Here is a 17,509-nt window from a genome sequence, read left to right on the forward strand (position 1 = left end):
AAGAAGAAAGTAAGAAAGAGAATATTAGCATGTAGGAAGAAAATATAATCAATTTTCATTAGATGTATTTCCCTTTTATAGGGAGTTGCAAAGAGATACATGAATATGCATGATCATCCACAAGTTTCCATAATCAGATAAATTCTCATATTTTATAACAGTTTTTCATTTTTTAGTTAATTTTTTTCCAAACCCTAAATAATTTTTTAAGCATATTGATTTTGTGGTAGTTGTTTTGTATTTTATAAAATAAATTACCTTTTATTTGGTCAATAAAAAAATAAAAAAAAAATTATTTTGATCATATCTTCTCTTTGTCTATTGTTATTATTAGTAAAAATACGAAATAATGAGTTTTTATTTGACAATTGTTTTTTAAAATGATTTTCTATTATCAAAAAAAAAAAAAAAAACATATTTGATAACTAGAAAACATTTGTTGTTTTCTATTCTTAAATCAATAATTGTGATGTTTTACATCTTTTAGTTGTTTTCATTTATTTTCTTTAAATTGTTTTAAAAACTAATTATACAAATGGAGAATAAATACAAATAAATCATTAAATATAAAAATTATTTTAAAAATATTCAAAACAAGTTAAAAATATTTCAAAATTTTAAATTAATTTTTTTTATAAAACATCAAATAATAATATATATATAAAAAAAAGCTATCTTTCAGAACTGTTTTCCAAAATAGTTACCATGACTTAAGATTGCCCATATGATTTATTTTCTCAATACTATCATTAAATAAAAATATTTAAAAAAACACTAGCTAAAAAACCAAATTAAAACAATTTTTTTTTTAAAAAAAAAGAATAATCCCAATAATTTATTGATTAAAACAAAAAAAAGTTTCTTAAAATAATTTTATGTTCTTCAAAAAAAAAAAAACATATTTAACATTTTTCTGTTCTTAAAATATAAAACATACCAATTTATGAGAATATATTTTAATTATTTTTATTTATATTTTGGTGATTGTTTTAAAAATAATTACATCAATATAAAAATTAATTACAAATAAAAAAAAAATACAGGAATCAGTTTTTTAAAAATTTCAAGTTTGCAATGGAATTTATGTTTTATAAATATTATAAAACAATTTCAAAAACCATTTTCATAACTACTTTTGAAAAAAAAAGACTTCTCAAAGGAGCCTAATAATTTGGATATAAAAAATCAAATCAAAACATAAAAAAAATTATTAGGGAAAAGCTAAGATATAATCTCACAGCAATAGTCTACTTTCACCGAAGAAAAGCTGGTAGTGCGAAATTCGCAGCAGATATTTCCTAATAATTAACGAATTTTTTTAGTATATACAAAACAAATCTCTAATAGAAAATGTTAAAATTTAAGAAATTCATTTGACTAGTGGGCCGAGTGATGGTTCCAGAGGCTTCTGAAGCCACACAATGGAAATGGACTATATTACCCTTCTAATTTTCTCAAACATTCTCCATGGAAAACTCAGAAAAGTATCTAAGAACGACACCGTTTAGACAGAAGACAATACGACAAGCTTCTATTGCGCAATAATTTTCCTACCCTTTCCCAACTTTCCACTGGGTTTCTTTCTTTCCAAGCACCCGCCTCACTCTCCTTTTTTTCTTTCTCCTTAAAAACCTCTCTTTCTCTCTCTAGATTCCTATTGCTGCCTCTGTAAACCCTTCTTCTTTCAGAAATGTTTGCATCTAGGGTTTTGTTTCGCTCGACGAGGACCCTGCTGGCACAGGGTCGCACGTCCTCCCTTCTGGCTCCTCAGAGCCACCTCAATACCTTCCTGATCGGCGAATCCACTGACAAGGTACCAAACCCTTGTTTTTCGTTTCTTGTTATGAATAGGGTTTTGTTAGGGTTTTAGGGTTTCTATTATTTCCATCTGTTTTTATTGTCAAAGAGTTTATTTTTCGTGTTCTAATGATCTCTGTAATATTTTTTTTTCTTTTTTGGAATTATTTTGAGTTTCTTTTAATTCCTTGTATTTTCAGAGTTCCATTTTTATTTTTATTTTTTGTGTGGGGTGGGGGGAAAGGATAGAGAGGGTGGAACTTTTTCAAATGGGTTAGATGTGATGTGATTTCAAGTTGTGCAAGTGAAAAAAATAATTTTTGTATTTCTAATAGCCTTTGAAACAAGTTCATTGTGGTTCTGAAATTATATGGGAGCTTAGTTTTGTGTACTATGTGATGAATTTACAATTGATGAGTGGAGGTGCGGTTTTTCCCACTCTTTCACCCCGTTTTGTAATTAGAATGAGGAAGAAACTGGACGTGAAATAGATAACAATGGAGTTTGTAATTTTACTTGAAACATTGGAAATGTGGCTTCAAGCTGGTGTTGAGATATTTGGATTTGTGGTTCTAATTGTATGTAAGATTCAAATTTAGGGTGTCTTTGTTACCGGAGACCACAACCTTTTTAAGTAGTTATTTGATTTGACACTGTGGTTCATATCATGAATCGTATATTACGGGGAACATCAGTTTAATCATGAACACCTGTTAGTACTTGGCATTTTTGTTTGTATAGTGGGCAGTGCATTTATTTATTTATTTTTTTCGGTTCTGGGAAGCTCTTTGTATGCTTGGGTGGCGGATGTTTTGGATGATCTGGGTGAGGAGGGTTCACTGGAATCCATGTTTCATTAGACATTAATGATTGGAAGCAGGATTTCTTCTCAAGCTTCAAGGAAAGTCTATGAAGAGGGAAGTTAAGGATAAAGTGGTAGGGATGGATTTTAGGAATGGAGTTTTATCTCTCAATTACAATTCCCTTCCCTATGGCCATCATTTGGATTTCATGGGTCCCTTCAAAAGCGTGTTTTTTTTTTCTTTTAGCATACGAATCTAGTTGGAGCAAAGTGTTGATCATGGATCAGATTCAGAAGAGAGGGTAGGTGTTGGCAAAGAGATGTGTTCTTTGCAATTGCAAAGATGAATCAATAGATCACATTCGCATTCATTGCGTCATAGTAAAGGCGCTAGGGCAACTTCTATTCTCTTTGTTTGGCATTGCTTGGGTCCTTTTTCCTATGGTTAGAAACACTCTTTTAGGTTGACATGTTTTTTCTGTGGGGACGAATCGTAAGACAGTTTGGAAAGCTCCTCCCCTTTGCATTTTTGTGGACAATGTGGATGGAAAGAAATCAAAGAGTGTTAAAAAATAGGGAGCAGCAGATGCAAGCAATGAAACGCTAATTTTTTTATAGCAATCTTGTGCCATTGGTTAACTTGTACATAAAAAGAAGGTTCAATATCTCTTATTTATTTTGTAGATTGGGTTGGTTCTAGTTGAGGGCGATAGTGGTTGTTTTTTGTATCCTCTCTTTCTGTGGCAACGCCTTTTGGTACCCATTGTATATGTCCTATATACCCTCATTTATAACATCCTTTTTTCATATCTATCATATTTATTGATTTAATTATAAAAAATACTTATGCTTTTCTATTTCTAGGTGGTTGCAACCCAGGTGTCTCTGTTGCATCACCTGGTCCACAATGCCTCCATCTTTCAAAGATTTGGAATCTCTTCATCTGCATCTCCTCAAACTAATGAAAAGGAGACAACCCAGTCTGGAAATGAACAAGGCACTGTAGAGAATGATGGTGCTCCTGCTGATGCTGAGCCTGCAAAAACAAATCAAGCAGAAGAATCAGGTTCTAATTCAAAACCTCAATCTGAATCTGTGAAAAGAAGGGGAAGGGGTACTAAACGAACTGCGTTTTCTGATTCAGATTCAGAGGGTGACCTGTCAATGGATGATCTGATGAAACTTGTGGTGGAGAAGGAAGAACTTCTGAAGATGAAGAACAAAGAGATTGAAAAAATGCAAGATAAAGTTCTCCGTAGTTATGCAGAAATGGAAAATGTCATGGAGAGGGCAAGACGCGAAGCAGAGAACTCCAAGAAGTTTGCCATACAGGTTTGTTTGTTGATCTTTTTCAGATAACTGTTACTTTGTTCCTCGTGGGAAAGTTTGTCTTACCCTTTTTTTTTTACTTGCAAATTATGCTGCAGAATTTTGCAAAAAGCTTATTGGATGTTGCAGACAATCTGGGAAGAGCCTCTTTGGTAGTCAAAGAAAGTTTTTCAAAGATTGATGAATCTAAAGATACTGCTGGAGCTGTTCCACTTTTAAAAACACTTCTGGAGGGTGTTGAAATGACTGAAAAACAGCTTGGAGAGGTAAACACATTATTTTTCATTTGTCATCTGTAAGTGCTCAGCCTTATTACCACCTTTACAAGTCATTGATTAATGGTTAAACAGAGGTTCATATACACACACATGCACATGTCAGCCAATTCAATTTCAGCCTATCAAGTGTGTTATATTTGCTAAGTTCACAATCTACCATTCATTTAAATATGCGCTAAAAGTTCTAAGATTTGTCATGTGATTTGGAAGTGTGCTTATGATTTATGGTTATTTTTTATTTCAGGTTTTTAGAAAGTTTGGCATGGAAAAGTTTGATCCAACAAATGAACAATTTGATCCACATAGACATAATGCAGCATTCCAAATCCCAGATCCTTCTAAGCCTTCTGGTACTGTTGCTGTGGTTCTGAAGGTAATAATAGCTAACAGCTTAGTTGTTTTCTAAATGATTAAAAAAACTAAAGATTCTTGCATGCTCTTTTAAAGAGAAGCAGCGCTAGTGTCGTGTGTGTGCTCATTTTTTTGTTTTCCTTTTTTTTCTTTCTATATTGTTGTGGTGGTAGGGGGTGGAGTTTTGTGTGTGCATATTGGGTTTGGTGGGGTGTTGAGGTAGTTGATTTGGTTGCGATGCTTTTTATTTTGTATAGGGGGGTGTCAATTCAGTGGTTGTTTTCTGTTCAAAGAAAACACGAGTATTAAATATAGTGGCATTTCTTAGAAGGGTGCATTTGGATTTTGAACATAACGTAAAATTAACCTCGTCATTTTTGTTTCACATTGTGATTAGAACAATTAGGTTGTTTCGCTTATGTGTGTTGTAAGCAGTTGGGATGGTATTTTGGTTATTGATGAATGATTGATACTGTTGACTTAATTTCGTATCAATTTCCAGTATCATTTTTAGTGACTTTTCAGAGGTGTTTGATTTTTGTTTCAAAGAAATGTCCAGATGGCTAATTATGTATTATAAGCAACATGACTAAAGTACTCTCTTTTGGTCTGGGATGCAGGCGGGATACATGCTCCATGATCGGGTTATTCGGCCAGCTGAAGTTGGCGTGACCCAAGCGGTGGACAACAATGTAACGGAGGCATAAAATGGCACAGTAGAGTTTTTTACTCATAATCCATCTACAGTTTTGCACCTCTTTGTGGAAGTACTGATTCAATATTTTCCCCTATTAAGATTAGCTTTAGAAACTGTCTCATAGAACAATTTTTTTTCCCCAATCTGAGTCGTTATTGATTGTTCATCGATATAAACGGAGGGCAGGCGTCACTTATGGTTGTCCCAATCTGAGCTAGATGTGGGCTAATATCATGGAAAGTGCACCGCATGAATCGAGTAATTATTGGTAGTGCTGGGTAGTTAGCCCTGCAAGTAACACTGATTTTTGGAGTAGACACCATCAATGGCCTGTTTTCTAGTTCTATGGAATAATGGAAGCTAACATCATTGTGTTCTAAATTTCTTACGAGTCTCTCTCATGTCATCTTAGCTATGCATTTTGGATACTAATTCTTGTTGATGGTGCAACATATTTGAACATAGCCCAACATCTAGTTCCGTTTTAATTAATGTGCATGACTTCCCTTTAACTAATGAAGATGGTTTAAGGGGTTATTTTTAAAATTCTGTTAATTCCATTCATACCCATTTAAGTTACTAAGTCATCATTGATCTAAAATCTTGCACGATATTTAAGACCAATGTTGAATTCTTTTTAAAATTTCGTAAATTGGTAAAATTTAAAACCAATGGTAGTGATTAATAAACAAACTAAATTCAGAAAATAAATTTATTTTCAACAAAAAACTAAAAAAACAAACATTTAGAAAAAATAAAAAATTTATATATTTTAAAATTATTTATCTTTACATATAAAAATTAAATAAATGAAATTAATTTAAAATTAACCTTTTTATTTTTATTTTTACTTTTACATTTTTTTTCTATTTTTTTTCCTTCATATTTTTCCCTGTACTTTCCCACAACCAAACATAGCCTGAAGTGGCATCATAGGATTGGTATTACAGAGTACAGACTGCACAAGAAACTGTTATTTCTCACTTAGAAATAATAAATCAATAAGCTTCCAGGTCCAATACCTTATTTGCCAACTACTGGAGCTCTGTTCCCATGGCTGAAATTGTATACTTGACAAACTTCTTCTACCGCCCTATCGCAAGAAAGTGCCAAAATATGAATAAATAATGACCCTCATGGTGCACTAGAGGCCTGACTGCTGCGCAGAATAATTTACATACATAAAGCAGTAAAATAATGTAACTGCGTTACATCCTTCTTTCCCTGTGTACCGGTGGCAATATCAAAGCCTAAGCTATAAATTAAGAGAAACCATAAACCAACCCTATAATTTAATTACAAGATGAAGATACATTCCAATCCCCTATTTCCCAAAGCAAGATTGTAGGATATGCATTGGGCACCATTACATGTTGCCAAATGATGTTAGTGCATGACAACTTCTGTGTATCAACCCATTTTTTCCCTTAGCCCACCTTTGTCCATTTTCTCCAACACCCCCTCCTTGTTTTCATCTTTAGAATCATTGCTGTCATTATGGCCTATCAAGCACAAACCCAAGTCTAAGCCGCCTTCCGATTCTTGTGGGGAAAGAACATTTCTGTCTGATGCCTGCATTGCAAAACAATCGATCAGATCCTGGAACTATTTGCCTGATTGTCATGAACAATATTAAATACAACAATCTTCCAATGGAGTTAACAACATAGACCCCCGTAATTTCCTAGTTGTCGGAAGGGGGAATGACATGTGGGAAGAAATTTCCTTTTTTATATTAACTGGTCAGCTTAATTCCAACACTTCAGTAAAACTAGATCATTTTAAGCAAAATCAGAATCAATAACCAAGCACATGCAAACAGTCCGGCAATCCAGGAAACCTAATGTAGTTTGTTTCTCATTCGTTTTTGTTTTTGTTTTACTGTTAACTTGCACCATATTTGGTAGGAGAGGAGAAGAGAAAGGAAATATTTTTTATAAAAAAAAAAAAAAAAATCCCTTTTATGTGGTTTGATTTGGTTCACCGAGTCATAGAGAGAAAGAGGAGAAAGGGATAAAAGAAATACCAATATAAAAAATTTTCCTCCCAGGCACCTAAATTTCCAACTTAGAAGAGTATGAGAGAGTTCAGAACAGAAGCTATGGTATGACATTTGATATGATGTCCTGAAGGGTTTGGATATCTTCCTGTCTCCATTATCTCTTAAACAAAGGAAAATACCAAAGTGCTCTCTTCTGATTCTCCTCATATTTTTTGTTTTCCTCTATTTTTCATGACCAACCAAATGCTACCATTAAAAAAACAAATTAAGGTGCGAAAGACGAATCTAGAAGATGAGAACATTCTCAACTATAGGCAAAGGAAACAATAACCAGCACCACGTAGAGAAGAGAGAAAAATATAAACAAAATAAAGATGAAAGGTGGGAAAAAAAAGGGAATCTGAGGACTGTTGTAAAAAGGATGACACCAATTGCTGGAACTGAGACTTGCGGACGAAAAAGGAAAATTAGTGTAAGCGTGTTACCTCAGATTCTTCCATTAAAATATTGTTGATGTTAAACTTCCCATCAAAACCATCAATCTTGGATGTTGGCCTTGTTGTAGATTGGTTATTGCTGGCTTGAACTCCACCTTCAGCCTTTCTTGCAGCCTCCTTTTTCTGTTCCTCTAGCACAGAAACCTGTACAATGAAATTTATAAACTTGCTAGTAATATTCATACTAGCCAAGAGAAAATGACAGCTATTATATAAAATATGCCTTTTATTTCCAGCCTTACAATACCCTGCCCTCAGTTGGATATACAGACCAGGTCTGCAACTTGAGCAGGTTGAACCTGACCTGATCCCCAAAATGTACAACTCTGGGTTGATAAATCTCAACATGTCCTAATGTTGGCTTGGGTTTGCTTGGGGCCTTATCAATCCAAGCTCAACCCCAAATCAACCAGAAATGTACATCTATTATCATTTTATATATGCATTATTCATATGATTTTTTTTATATAAATATTGAAAGCGTGTCAATGGGGAGCAGCAACCCTATTGCAAGTTCTTATGTTGTTCTTAAAACAGATTTTAACTTCTATCTATGAAGGCATTACTATGGTAAAAACAACATTCTTTTTACGTATATTTAATTCTTTGATTATGTTTTAATTGACACAATAAGGAATGCAAAGGACATAATCTTTAAAAAGGAGAGTTTTTTTTTTTTTTTTTGTTTAGTCAAATCAAGTACTGGAAAACCCACTCGAACCCAACCAAACCTGATCATGTGTTGAGAATCTCCAACATGAGGTGAGATTGGGTATGCTTCCAATTTATCCCAGTTGCAGCCCTAATAAATACATCAAGTTTTCTTTGTCTTACATATAAAACTTTCCTTGGCCTTCCAGAACATATGGCCACACTGGCAATCAACATCCATTGTGGCCAACCCTCCCACATCACTTGGCTTCAGTCAGTAACTAGGTATCACTTCCTACCACAGTGGTTTCATGGACCTCTGTTTGTTTCAGCAGAAAGTAGTTCTAGCTTGGACAGCAGTCAGTGTCTCTTCTAGGTTAGCTTTGGAAAAGGCTTCTTTTAAATCCCCGTTTTCCCCCTTTTGATAGCTCAAGAAAATAAAAATAACACAAAATTTAGGGTTCCATTTATCCTGATGATCACTTGATCATGAACCCTTGTGGAAATTCTTCATGGTAGTCTGGTTACCTTCACAGAAAAACATTCTCTCTTCTCAGGCTCCTTTCCCTTTGCAGGAACTGAGGGGATAAAAAAAAGGAAGAAGAAGTTCACAAATTTACCTGAATTCATTGTAGGAACTATTTTCCATGGAAACAAACAAACAGGAAAATTTTTGCGCAGATATTATAATGCCACGTTTTTCACTCATAAGTTCATCCTGATCCATTTTTCACTCAGAGGTGCCAAAACCCAAACCCTACCTAAACCTTAAACCCTAAAGCCCTAACTCAGAAAAAAAAAAAAACCCAGAGGGCCGTAATCAAACTAACAAAATCATAAACTCTTCATTAAATGCTTAGCTATGAACACAAAGCACGTTTCTTTTCTTTTGAAAGCAAAACTTGCATTAAAATTTGCCTCCAAAAACAAAGAAAAAAAAGTCCAATCTGTCGTATATCAAAAACCCGTAAAATCCAAACACGTAAAGAAAAAAAATACAAAATAATTGTACATTTAAAAAAAAAAAAAATTCTCTTACTCAGGAGAACTATAACTCACATCTCAAGCACTAAACCCTACCCAAACCCTAAGCCCTAAACCCCAGAAGAAAATACCAAAAACTAGAAACGATTAAAACGATTAATTCTGGAGTTTTGGAGAACGAAAGCTTACCGGAGTGTACCGGAACTTCCTTCTTGGCGGCTCCTCCGGCTTGCCGAAGCTCCTCTCGGCGTCGCCGGAGGTCAGTGGGGTCCATTTACAGAGCAGGAGGCGAGAGCCGGTGTTGCTGTTGTGGCCATTGGATTGAGAGTTGTGATAAGACACGGTGGACGATGACGACGATGACACGTGGACCCACTTCTTCTTCCATCTTCTCACCGGACCGTTGAACACGGTAGCGGGGCTGTAACGGGACGATGCCCGGCCTAGTCGGGACCCGACTCCTTCCATGTACCCCCGAAATATCGGGTTTTCGGCTGTTTATGAGTATCGTTGGGGTGAGAGATCGAGCACCAAGCCAGATTTTTGGTGTCGATTGGATTTGTAGTGGGAGTTGAGTAATTTGAAACCACGTGGCACTTGACTACTATTCCACGTATAAAAGCATTAATATTTTAAGGTTTCTTTAACATACAAAATATTCCTTGGTATGATATCTTCATCAAAGTTTTCCACGTTATTTAATTTTCATATCCTTCCTTCTTATTCTATTCTATTCTTATGCTTATTTCCACGTATCAAACACGTATTCAAAAGTTTTTTTTTTCAAAAAAAAAAAAAAAAAACCTTAAAAAATACAAAGCTAACAATAACAAAGAGAATAAAAAATGTAAGATGATGATTCCACGAGATAATTGTTTTTAAGATAGTTTTCTATTCTGTAAAATAAAAATCAAGAAGACACGTTAAATTATTAAAATTTATTTTATATTTTTTTGTTCTTAAATATAAAATATGATGTTCTTAAATAATGTTTTTTATGATTATTTTAAAAAATGATTATATAAATATGTTAAAATAAAATATTTAATGTAAAAATTTAAAATATTTTAAATTTGTAAATATATTATTATAAAATAATTTTTAAAAATTATTCTCCAAAATTGTTTTTGAAAATACAAATTGTTTCCTTCTACATCCGAAACGCACCGTTTTCGATATATAAACTAAGCCCCACTTCATCAAACAAACGGTGTCGTTTCATCCCTATCACATTCTTCTTCAAGCCTCCCTATCTTCAATACACCAGACAGCCATTGCCATCTCAGAAGCCAACGACAATGGAGCTCCACTTCTCCACAACGCTCCTCAAATTCAGACCACCTCTCTCTCTCCTCTCTCCCATCACCTCTCTCTCCCTTACAACCCCTCTTCTCCTTCAACCCAAAAAAAAACTCTCCAATCTTCACACACTCTCTTATTCTCGCCAATTCTTTCATCCCCAACACCCATCTCACAGAAATTCAATCCATTTCACAGCTTTTTCATCTCCTGCTTCCGTAGCTTCCGCAAAAGACCGCTTACCGGCTGATGTTGAGGTCACGGAAACTGAAGAACCCAATTCAAGAGTGAGTCTCCAATGATAATTATCACTGTGTTCCCATTAATTTTCTGTCCCATATTTCTTTGAGTAGTATGCTTTACCATAAATTTTTGTTTTAAGGATTCAACATGGTCGTTTTTTTTTTTTTTTTTTTTTTTTTTGCTCAATTTTCATTATGATGAACTATTCAGTCTGTCATTATCTTTTTCTCTGAACTTTAGCTAACCCTTATTTTTTAAGTTTTCTTCTGCAACAATTCAAAATTTGTGTTTTCCATGTTATTGAATTTTTATAAACCAATCCAACTGCTTTTTTTTTTTTTTTTTTCCCTTCTTGTTTTTTTTAGTATAGGTTTTTTAAATCTTGTGCCCAAATCAAGATGTATATTTCCTCTTTATTTTTCATTAGCTCTTGAGTATACTTGTTGATTTGGAAGGACACCTATGCATATGTTTGTCAATTGTCATTGAAAATGGTTGAATCACCAACTCCCCCAACAACCCCCTTGGTATATCTATGGCTGAAAAAATGCAAATAAAAGTTTGAACTTAAAGATGCTCTGGTATTGCAATTGGATCTGATGGGTGTTTTCAAGATCCATAAATTCACATGGATTTCTCTGTGCAGGTTAGGTTGAGTGTAGAAGTTCCGGCAGTTGTTTGTGAGGATTGTTACCAAAGGGTCATACGTGAATTTACAAAGCTGGCAAAGGTGTTTCTCAGCTACACCAATTAAGTTTCCACTTCATATAAATTGGTTTAAGATCACATGGAGTAATGAGAAACAACACCACTAGGAATTACATTGTTTAATCAAGCAACCTTTCATCAAATTTTTGGTCCTCATCAATTTTCTGAATCAGTGCAGCAGTACTCATGAGTCATGAGTAAGCCTATATAGTGACTTTTTTTTTTTTTGAAGTATAAAGTCAAATGTTTCAATTGTGAAAGTTTGAAATGCAACTTTCTTGTAACAATAACCTTTGAAATTTAGCGTCATTTGTCATTGCAGATCTTGTATTAAGCTCTCAATATCATTCATCTTTACAACTTGTGGGATCACTGTTTTACTCTATATAAAATGTAAAATGGAGTGCTAGGATATGTCAATTTATTTGGTCGTGGTTTCTGGATTCTGAAAAAGAGAGAGTGATTCATGCCACAAATTTGTTTCATGTACACAGATCCCTGGATTTCGCCCTGGGAAGAAAGTTCCAGAGACTGTTCTTATAAATCATATTGGGAAGAAAAATGTTCAAAAGGCTACAATTGAATCTATATTGAAGAGGACCTTTCCACATGCCATGTCTTCGGTACGTTGTTCTAACAGTTCGTTACACCTTTTTTCTTTTGTTTATACTTTTTGGCTATGTTATGAAGAGAGCATCTTCTAGGCGTGCTAATTTGAATCTAACCCTTGAGATTGTCTTGGGTTCTGCTTCACTAGTTGCATTTATGTCTGTAGATGCTGACATGTTCAAAGTTTGTTTCCCATAAAAACAAAAATTGCCTCATATTAGTTTAATTGTGCACACTCCAAAGAAGGAAAATAATCATGCATTTACCATTAACAGTTTTTAGACCTGTTAAACTGGCATTAGCTGTCTAGACGAAAACCAGAAACCTTTTAGCATTGAAATGCTTTTTTCGGTTGGTAACTGTTCTAACTTCTAAGAACTTTAGCATGCTTTCTTTCATGAGAAACAGTGCAACGAGTCTTCCAACTTATACTTCTTTTTTTTTTCAAGAACTTCAATACTGAGATATTGAGTCATATTTTGATTTGAGTTGTTAACTGTGGTCTTTTGAGCGTTTTCAACAATAGGTGACTGGGAGGGCTCTGAATGACTCCATCCGCATTGTAACCAAATTTTCAGATATGGAAGAAACCTATTCTTCACAAAAATCTCTGAGGTATGTTAGATATGCATCTTTTATGGCACTATTCATTTGCAAGCTGATATCAGTTTCTTATTACAGCAATACACACAATTGCTACCCGTCACTGTCTTCTATCTCTGTAGCATTGAACAGAGAGGAGACAGCATATCTATTTGCAGTATACATGCATAAATATTTGGATCTGATTTGATTTGTGGTCTAGATATGATATCATTGTTGATGTGGCACCTGAAGTCAAATGGGTTCCTGAAAATGGATACAAGAACTTGAAGATTGTTGTTGAGATAGACAGTGACATAGATGCTCAGAGAGCTTCTGAACAAGAGTTAAAACGTCGTTACAAGTCTGTCGGTTTGCTGAGAATTATAACTGACAGGGGACTACAGGTAAAGCATGTTTAAGCTAGTTTATTATTTTTATTGTTAGTCTGATATATATTACAGGTCTATATTGTAACAACTTAAGCTTTTGGGAAAGTTGGTAACTTAAGATGGTGTCAAAGTGATGGTTAACTATTTAATTAAGGATTGTCTGAACTATTAAGATTTGGAAGAAAATGTGTTTAAATAGGTTTCCAAATATGGTTTTCAAATTTCCGAATATGAAAACATGTCTAAACTTCCGTATGTCTTCCCAGTTGCAAAACACAGGAAGTTATTAAGTTGCATCTTTTATGTGTTAGTTTGGCAAAGATTGTGATATGTATTGTGAGTTAGAGGCTTTATTATTCTATGGGTGGTAAAGTTTCTTCCTATTTTATCCTGAATTTAGATGTGCTTTGCATTGTATTGATCAGAATATATTTCATATTCACTGAGGTTCAGTAAAGCAGCTGAACTAAATTGATCGCATATGAAGCCCTTTTGTATTTATGATATGAAGTTTGAAATTTATAACAACTTGAAACTTTCACAGATTGGTGATGTTGTTGTCCTTGATATATCAGCAACAACAATAGACCAAGATGAATCAAATGTTCAGAAAATTCCATCTGCAGAGAGTAAAGGTTTGCCCATACTCATTTAAGGTTGCCTTTCATATTACATCATGTTCTCCTTCCTCAACTATATTTTCCATTGGTCTTTCTTGATATTTACCTTATATGTAATCTTGGCTGCAATTCCTACCAACATTGATGCCTAAAGTTTCCTAGGAAAACACAGACACAGTTGTCCATGAATGGCATGGATGTCAGGTGTCTAAACCTCAGAAAGAAAAGGAAAAAACAAAAACCCAAAAGTACTAAGTTACAGACAAGTAAATGAAAATAATGAGGTTGATGTATGAAGAAGCCATCAAAATGCTCAATTTCAGTTTTGGAGAGATATTAACCTAATTGATATGTAACTCCTGGCCACATGATATATCTTTTTTCTGTCATGATAAGTGCTGAAAAAGAGAATCATGTATTGAATGACCATGTGTTTCAAATTGGACTACTTGGCCTATTGGTCACCTGAGGAACCTATCAAGTGATTGGTCCAAGGAATAATTGATATATCTGGGCTGCATGGCATCCAATCTGCTATAACTCTACTTGCTGATAATAATTTTTTATCAATGAGACATAGAGTAAGAAAATGTATTTCACTTGTATGACAGGCCAACATTATATCAGTTGGTGAATACTATTGCGTTGCACAATTAAAAGCCTCAATTGTTCTGCTGCATTTTTCCTCTATTGCTGTTTATATTCTTACTAATTAAAAGTTGGTTCAACAAAGTTCCATGTTAATATCAAGGATTTATTTCTGTGAGTTTAAACATTATCTAACATGTAAGGAAGTTGTTTCACCTCCAAAATGCATCAATGATTATTTATTCTATGGGGTCTAGCTCCCAATGAAGTGTCCGTTACCTCATTGCTGTTCTTTTTGCAGGTTTTCACTTTGATACAGAAGATGGTGATAAAGTCCTTCCAGGCTTCCTTGACTCAATAATTGGCATTCGACAAGGTGAAACAAAGTCCTTTCCACTAGTATTTCCTGAATCATGGAGACAAGAAAATCTCCGTGGTGTTCATGCTCAGTTTACTGTGAGTTCCTTTTGGCTATATTTTGTCTATATTTCTATGTACAACTAGGCATTTTAGTTTGTGAAATTGTGGCAAAGTATTTTCTTGCATCGAGCTGTTATTTTTCCTTGAATTGCTGAGTTTCAGGAAAATGTGTGTTTCAAGCAGTTAATTTTTTCTATCCTACTTTTCCCAATTATGGATGAGCCACATACCCAAATTATTAGGTACAGTTTTGCAAATTAATGAATTTTTTTTTTCCAAAATTGGTAAATTTCATTAAGAAAAGGCTGAAAATAGGTAAGTTCTAAGGCTTTGTTTGGGATGCAGTATTGCTAAAAGCTCTTTTTGAAGCCCAATAAGAGCTTCTAGATATGTTGAGATGATTTCACGGAAAGGGCTTTTGGCTTGGAAAGAGTTCAATATGGTAGTTAGAGCAATGTTGCTTATTGGAAACGCTTTTTTTTAAAAAAAAAAACTTGTGTAGAAAGCAGCATACCAAAATGACTCCTTTGAAATTATTGCTTTCACTTCTACTCCAACTTTTAATTAAAGTTAAAAACAAGAAGCTATCCCAAAAGGAGGCCTAAGTATTTCAACTTTGGCTTTGAGCTTTGATTCAAGACGTGATACAAATCCAAATTTACTTCATTTTCAATTGAAGTCAAAATTTTGAAACCATGATGTTAACTGTTATTTTCTTTTCTTTTTTTAGGTTGAATGCAAGGAATTATTTTATAGAGAGTTACCTGAATTAAACGACTCCCTTGCTGAGAAGCTTCTTCCTGGATGCACCACCTTGGAGCAGGTAACCCTGTACACTCTCACACGGTCTTCTTATACATTTCTGGTTTAAATTTCATATCGGCTTTGACCCTGCAATGAAAACTTCTGCTGTGTGAATCTGCAGGTCAAGGAATCATTGTTGCAAAGATGCCTAGAGGTGGAGCAAACAGCTAAAGAACAAGCAACAGATAACGCAATTCTAGACCAGCTTCACAAGGTAATCTTTTTTGTTCTGAAAGAGAGGCACTCAGATTTGATATATCTCATGGGTTTCAGTTAGTTTTTCCCCCTTAATAAAGCTTTATGCCACTTTTTCCCTCTTCTCAGTTGGTTATGGAGAAATTTTATTTGCGAGGGTTTATTATTTCCTGATAAAACCCAAGAATTTGTAAAGAATAACTCAATTTGACATTCATGATTGACAAATATAATGTTCCTTTGTGTGCTAAGAAAAATGCTAGAAACCATTGCATGAAATTCATTTGACACTGTTTTGTTTCTTTCCATGTATGTGTGGCATAGAGATGTACCTGGTTCCTTGTCCATAGACTCTTTATGGATCGCATTTGGAAGATTTATCTGGATGATATCCTCCCCGTATTTGTGTATAATATTTTCTCTTTTACATCATCATGATGGTTTTTTTTTTTTTTTTTGGTTATTTTCAGATGATTGAAGTAGATATTCCTCAATCCTTGTTTGAGGAACAGGGCAGGCAGCTCTATGGAGCCCAGCTTTTACAGATACAGGTGGGCTCTTATAAAATTACAGTTTCCTTAAGGAGAACAAATTTGCCAGCCATCGCTAATCTCCAATAGTATAGATTTCAGGCTAGTTATTTTTGTCATGAGCTCATTTCGGTAGCTCATGGTCCAAAAAATCCACAATGTCTCCCAGAAATCAACATTATCTATACGGATTTATGACTGTTTCTGTGTGACACAGGCAAATATGAAGCTTAATGAACAGCAGTTGGCATCTCTGTCAAGTCCGAAGGCCGTGAATGAATACCTGGAAAGCCAGAAGGAGAATATAACAAGTGTGATCAAACAGAATCTAGCAGTGGGAGACATATTTAGACGTGAAAATTTGCAGGTCAGCTTTCCTTTGTAAATATACCCACTAGTCTCTGCTCAATGCTCATCAGTGGGCTGCTTCATGTTGTGTTGTTTCCATTTAATATGAACAGGATCTCATTTACAAGTTACCCATATACAAACAATGAAGGATATGTTTGCTTTGTGTTGCAGTTTCCAACAGAGGAGCTTGTCAAAGAGGTGGAGAACTCCATTTCAGAATTCAAACGTCATAAACAAGAATACGATGAAGAGCGTATTAGAGAACAGGTTCGTCTGTTCTACCCTGTTAAAGTTTGGGCATGCTGTTGTCATTTCTCATTTGGGTTATTGGCTTATTCCTAGCTGTAAGAAACTGATCATCATTGAACAAAAAGGAATGGAAAGCATGTATAACTTTTTTCTTTTTCTTCCACATTGTATAGGTTCAGGAGGTGCTGGAAGGGGCGAAGGTCCTTGAATGGTTAAAAGAACATGCAGAGATTCAGTACAAAACCAGGTGAAAGAAAGCTGGGTTAGAAGATCAGGGAGAATGCAATGATTTTATTTGAATTTAAAAAATAACAATTTTGGAAATTTTGTCATCCCAGCCTAATGTTGTAAATACCATCGGACTTGTAGTCTTCACCATTGTAAAAGATACTCTTAGATCATATATGTTCTGATTTTTCCATGAACTCTTGAAGAGCACTTGGGTTTTAAATTGAAATGCTTAAAACAAATAAAACAAAAGCTGTAGCGCCTGCCTTCTGAAAAGATTGAACCTTGGACCTCACCTAGTTA

General features: G+C 34.4%; 3 protein-coding genes across 4 annotated transcripts; 2 read left to right on the forward strand and 1 right to left on the reverse strand.

Annotated features, from left to right (window-relative positions):
- Positions 1–1,554: 1,554 nt before the first annotated feature.
- On the forward strand, positions 1,555–5,658 carry LOC117909652 (grpE protein homolog 2, mitochondrial-like). Of its 2 annotated transcripts, XM_034823745.1 has the most exons (6): positions 1,558–1,813; positions 3,464–3,665; positions 3,744–3,931; positions 4,027–4,194; positions 4,451–4,579; positions 5,178–5,658. In XM_034823745.1, the coding sequence occupies exons 1-6, from the start codon at positions 1,691–1,693 to the stop codon at positions 5,262–5,264; spliced, it is 897 nt and encodes a 298-aa protein (XP_034679636.1). In that variant the 5' UTR covers positions 1,558–1,690; the 3' UTR covers positions 5,265–5,658. The 2 variants fall into 2 exon arrangements, with proteins under 2 accessions (XP_034679635.1, XP_034679636.1); XM_034823744.1 differs by having other exon boundaries at positions 1,555–1,813; positions 3,464–3,931.
- A 692-nt stretch (positions 5,659–6,350) lies between these two features.
- On the reverse strand, positions 6,351–9,919 carry LOC117908461. Its single transcript, XM_034822056.1, has 3 exons — positions 9,578–9,919; positions 7,742–7,897; positions 6,351–6,826 (listed from the first exon to the last, which is right to left on the reverse strand). Exons 1-3 carry the CDS (start codon positions 9,854–9,856, stop codon positions 6,665–6,667), a joined length of 597 nt encoding a protein of 198 aa, XP_034677947.1. The 5' UTR covers positions 9,857–9,919; the 3' UTR covers positions 6,351–6,664.
- Positions 9,920–10,611: 692 nt separating this feature from the next.
- On the forward strand, positions 10,612–17,403 carry LOC117908931 (trigger factor-like protein TIG, Chloroplastic). Its single transcript, XM_034822787.1, has 13 exons — positions 10,612–10,974; positions 11,577–11,660; positions 12,133–12,261; positions 12,774–12,862; positions 13,053–13,236; positions 13,766–13,856; positions 14,731–14,885; positions 15,580–15,672; positions 15,775–15,867; positions 16,319–16,399; positions 16,596–16,745; positions 16,901–16,996; positions 17,152–17,403. Exons 1-13 carry the CDS (start codon positions 10,687–10,689, stop codon positions 17,227–17,229), a joined length of 1,611 nt encoding a protein of 536 aa, XP_034678678.1. The 5' UTR covers positions 10,612–10,686; the 3' UTR covers positions 17,230–17,403.
- Positions 17,404–17,509: the final 106 nt, after the last annotated feature.

This window comes from Vitis riparia, chromosome 19 (assembly GCF_004353265.1).
Source record: "Vitis riparia cultivar Riparia Gloire de Montpellier isolate 1030 chromosome 19, EGFV_Vit.rip_1.0, whole genome shotgun sequence".
In the NCBI taxonomy this organism is placed as follows: domain Eukaryota; kingdom Viridiplantae; phylum Streptophyta; class Magnoliopsida; order Vitales; family Vitaceae; genus Vitis; species Vitis riparia.

Coding starts and splice junctions, on each gene's coding strand:
- LOC117908931 (XM_034822787.1), top strand. CDS start 10,687: ATGGAGCTCCACTTCTCCACAACGCTCCTCAAATTCAGACCACCTCTC. Junction 12,262..12,773: donor TTCCACATGCCATGTCTTCG/GTACGTTGTTCT, acceptor TTTCAACAATAG/GTGACTGGGAGGGCTCTGAA. Junction 14,886..15,579: donor GTGTTCATGCTCAGTTTACT/GTGAGTTCCTTT, acceptor TTCTTTTTTTAG/GTTGAATGCAAGGAATTATT.
- LOC117909652 (XM_034823744.1), top strand. CDS start 1,691: ATGTTTGCATCTAGGGTTTTGTTTCGCTCGACGAGGACCCTGCTGGCA. Junction 1,814..3,463: donor TCGGCGAATCCACTGACAAG/GTACCAAACCCT, acceptor TTCTATTTCTAG/GTGGTTGCAACCCAGGTGTC. Junction 4,195..4,450: donor CTGAAAAACAGCTTGGAGAG/GTAAACACATTA, acceptor TTTTTATTTCAG/GTTTTTAGAAAGTTTGGCAT.
- LOC117908461 (XM_034822056.1), bottom strand. CDS start 9,856: ATGGAAGGAGTCGGGTCCCGACTAGGCCGGGCATCGTCCCGTTACAGC. Junction 7,898..9,577: donor GGAAGTTCCGGTACACTCCG/GTAAGCTTTCGT, acceptor TTCATTGTACAG/GTTTCTGTGCTAGAGGAACA. Junction 6,827..7,741: donor TTTTAATGGAAGAATCTGAG/GTAACACGCTTA, acceptor TTTGCAATGCAG/GCATCAGACAGAAATGTTCT.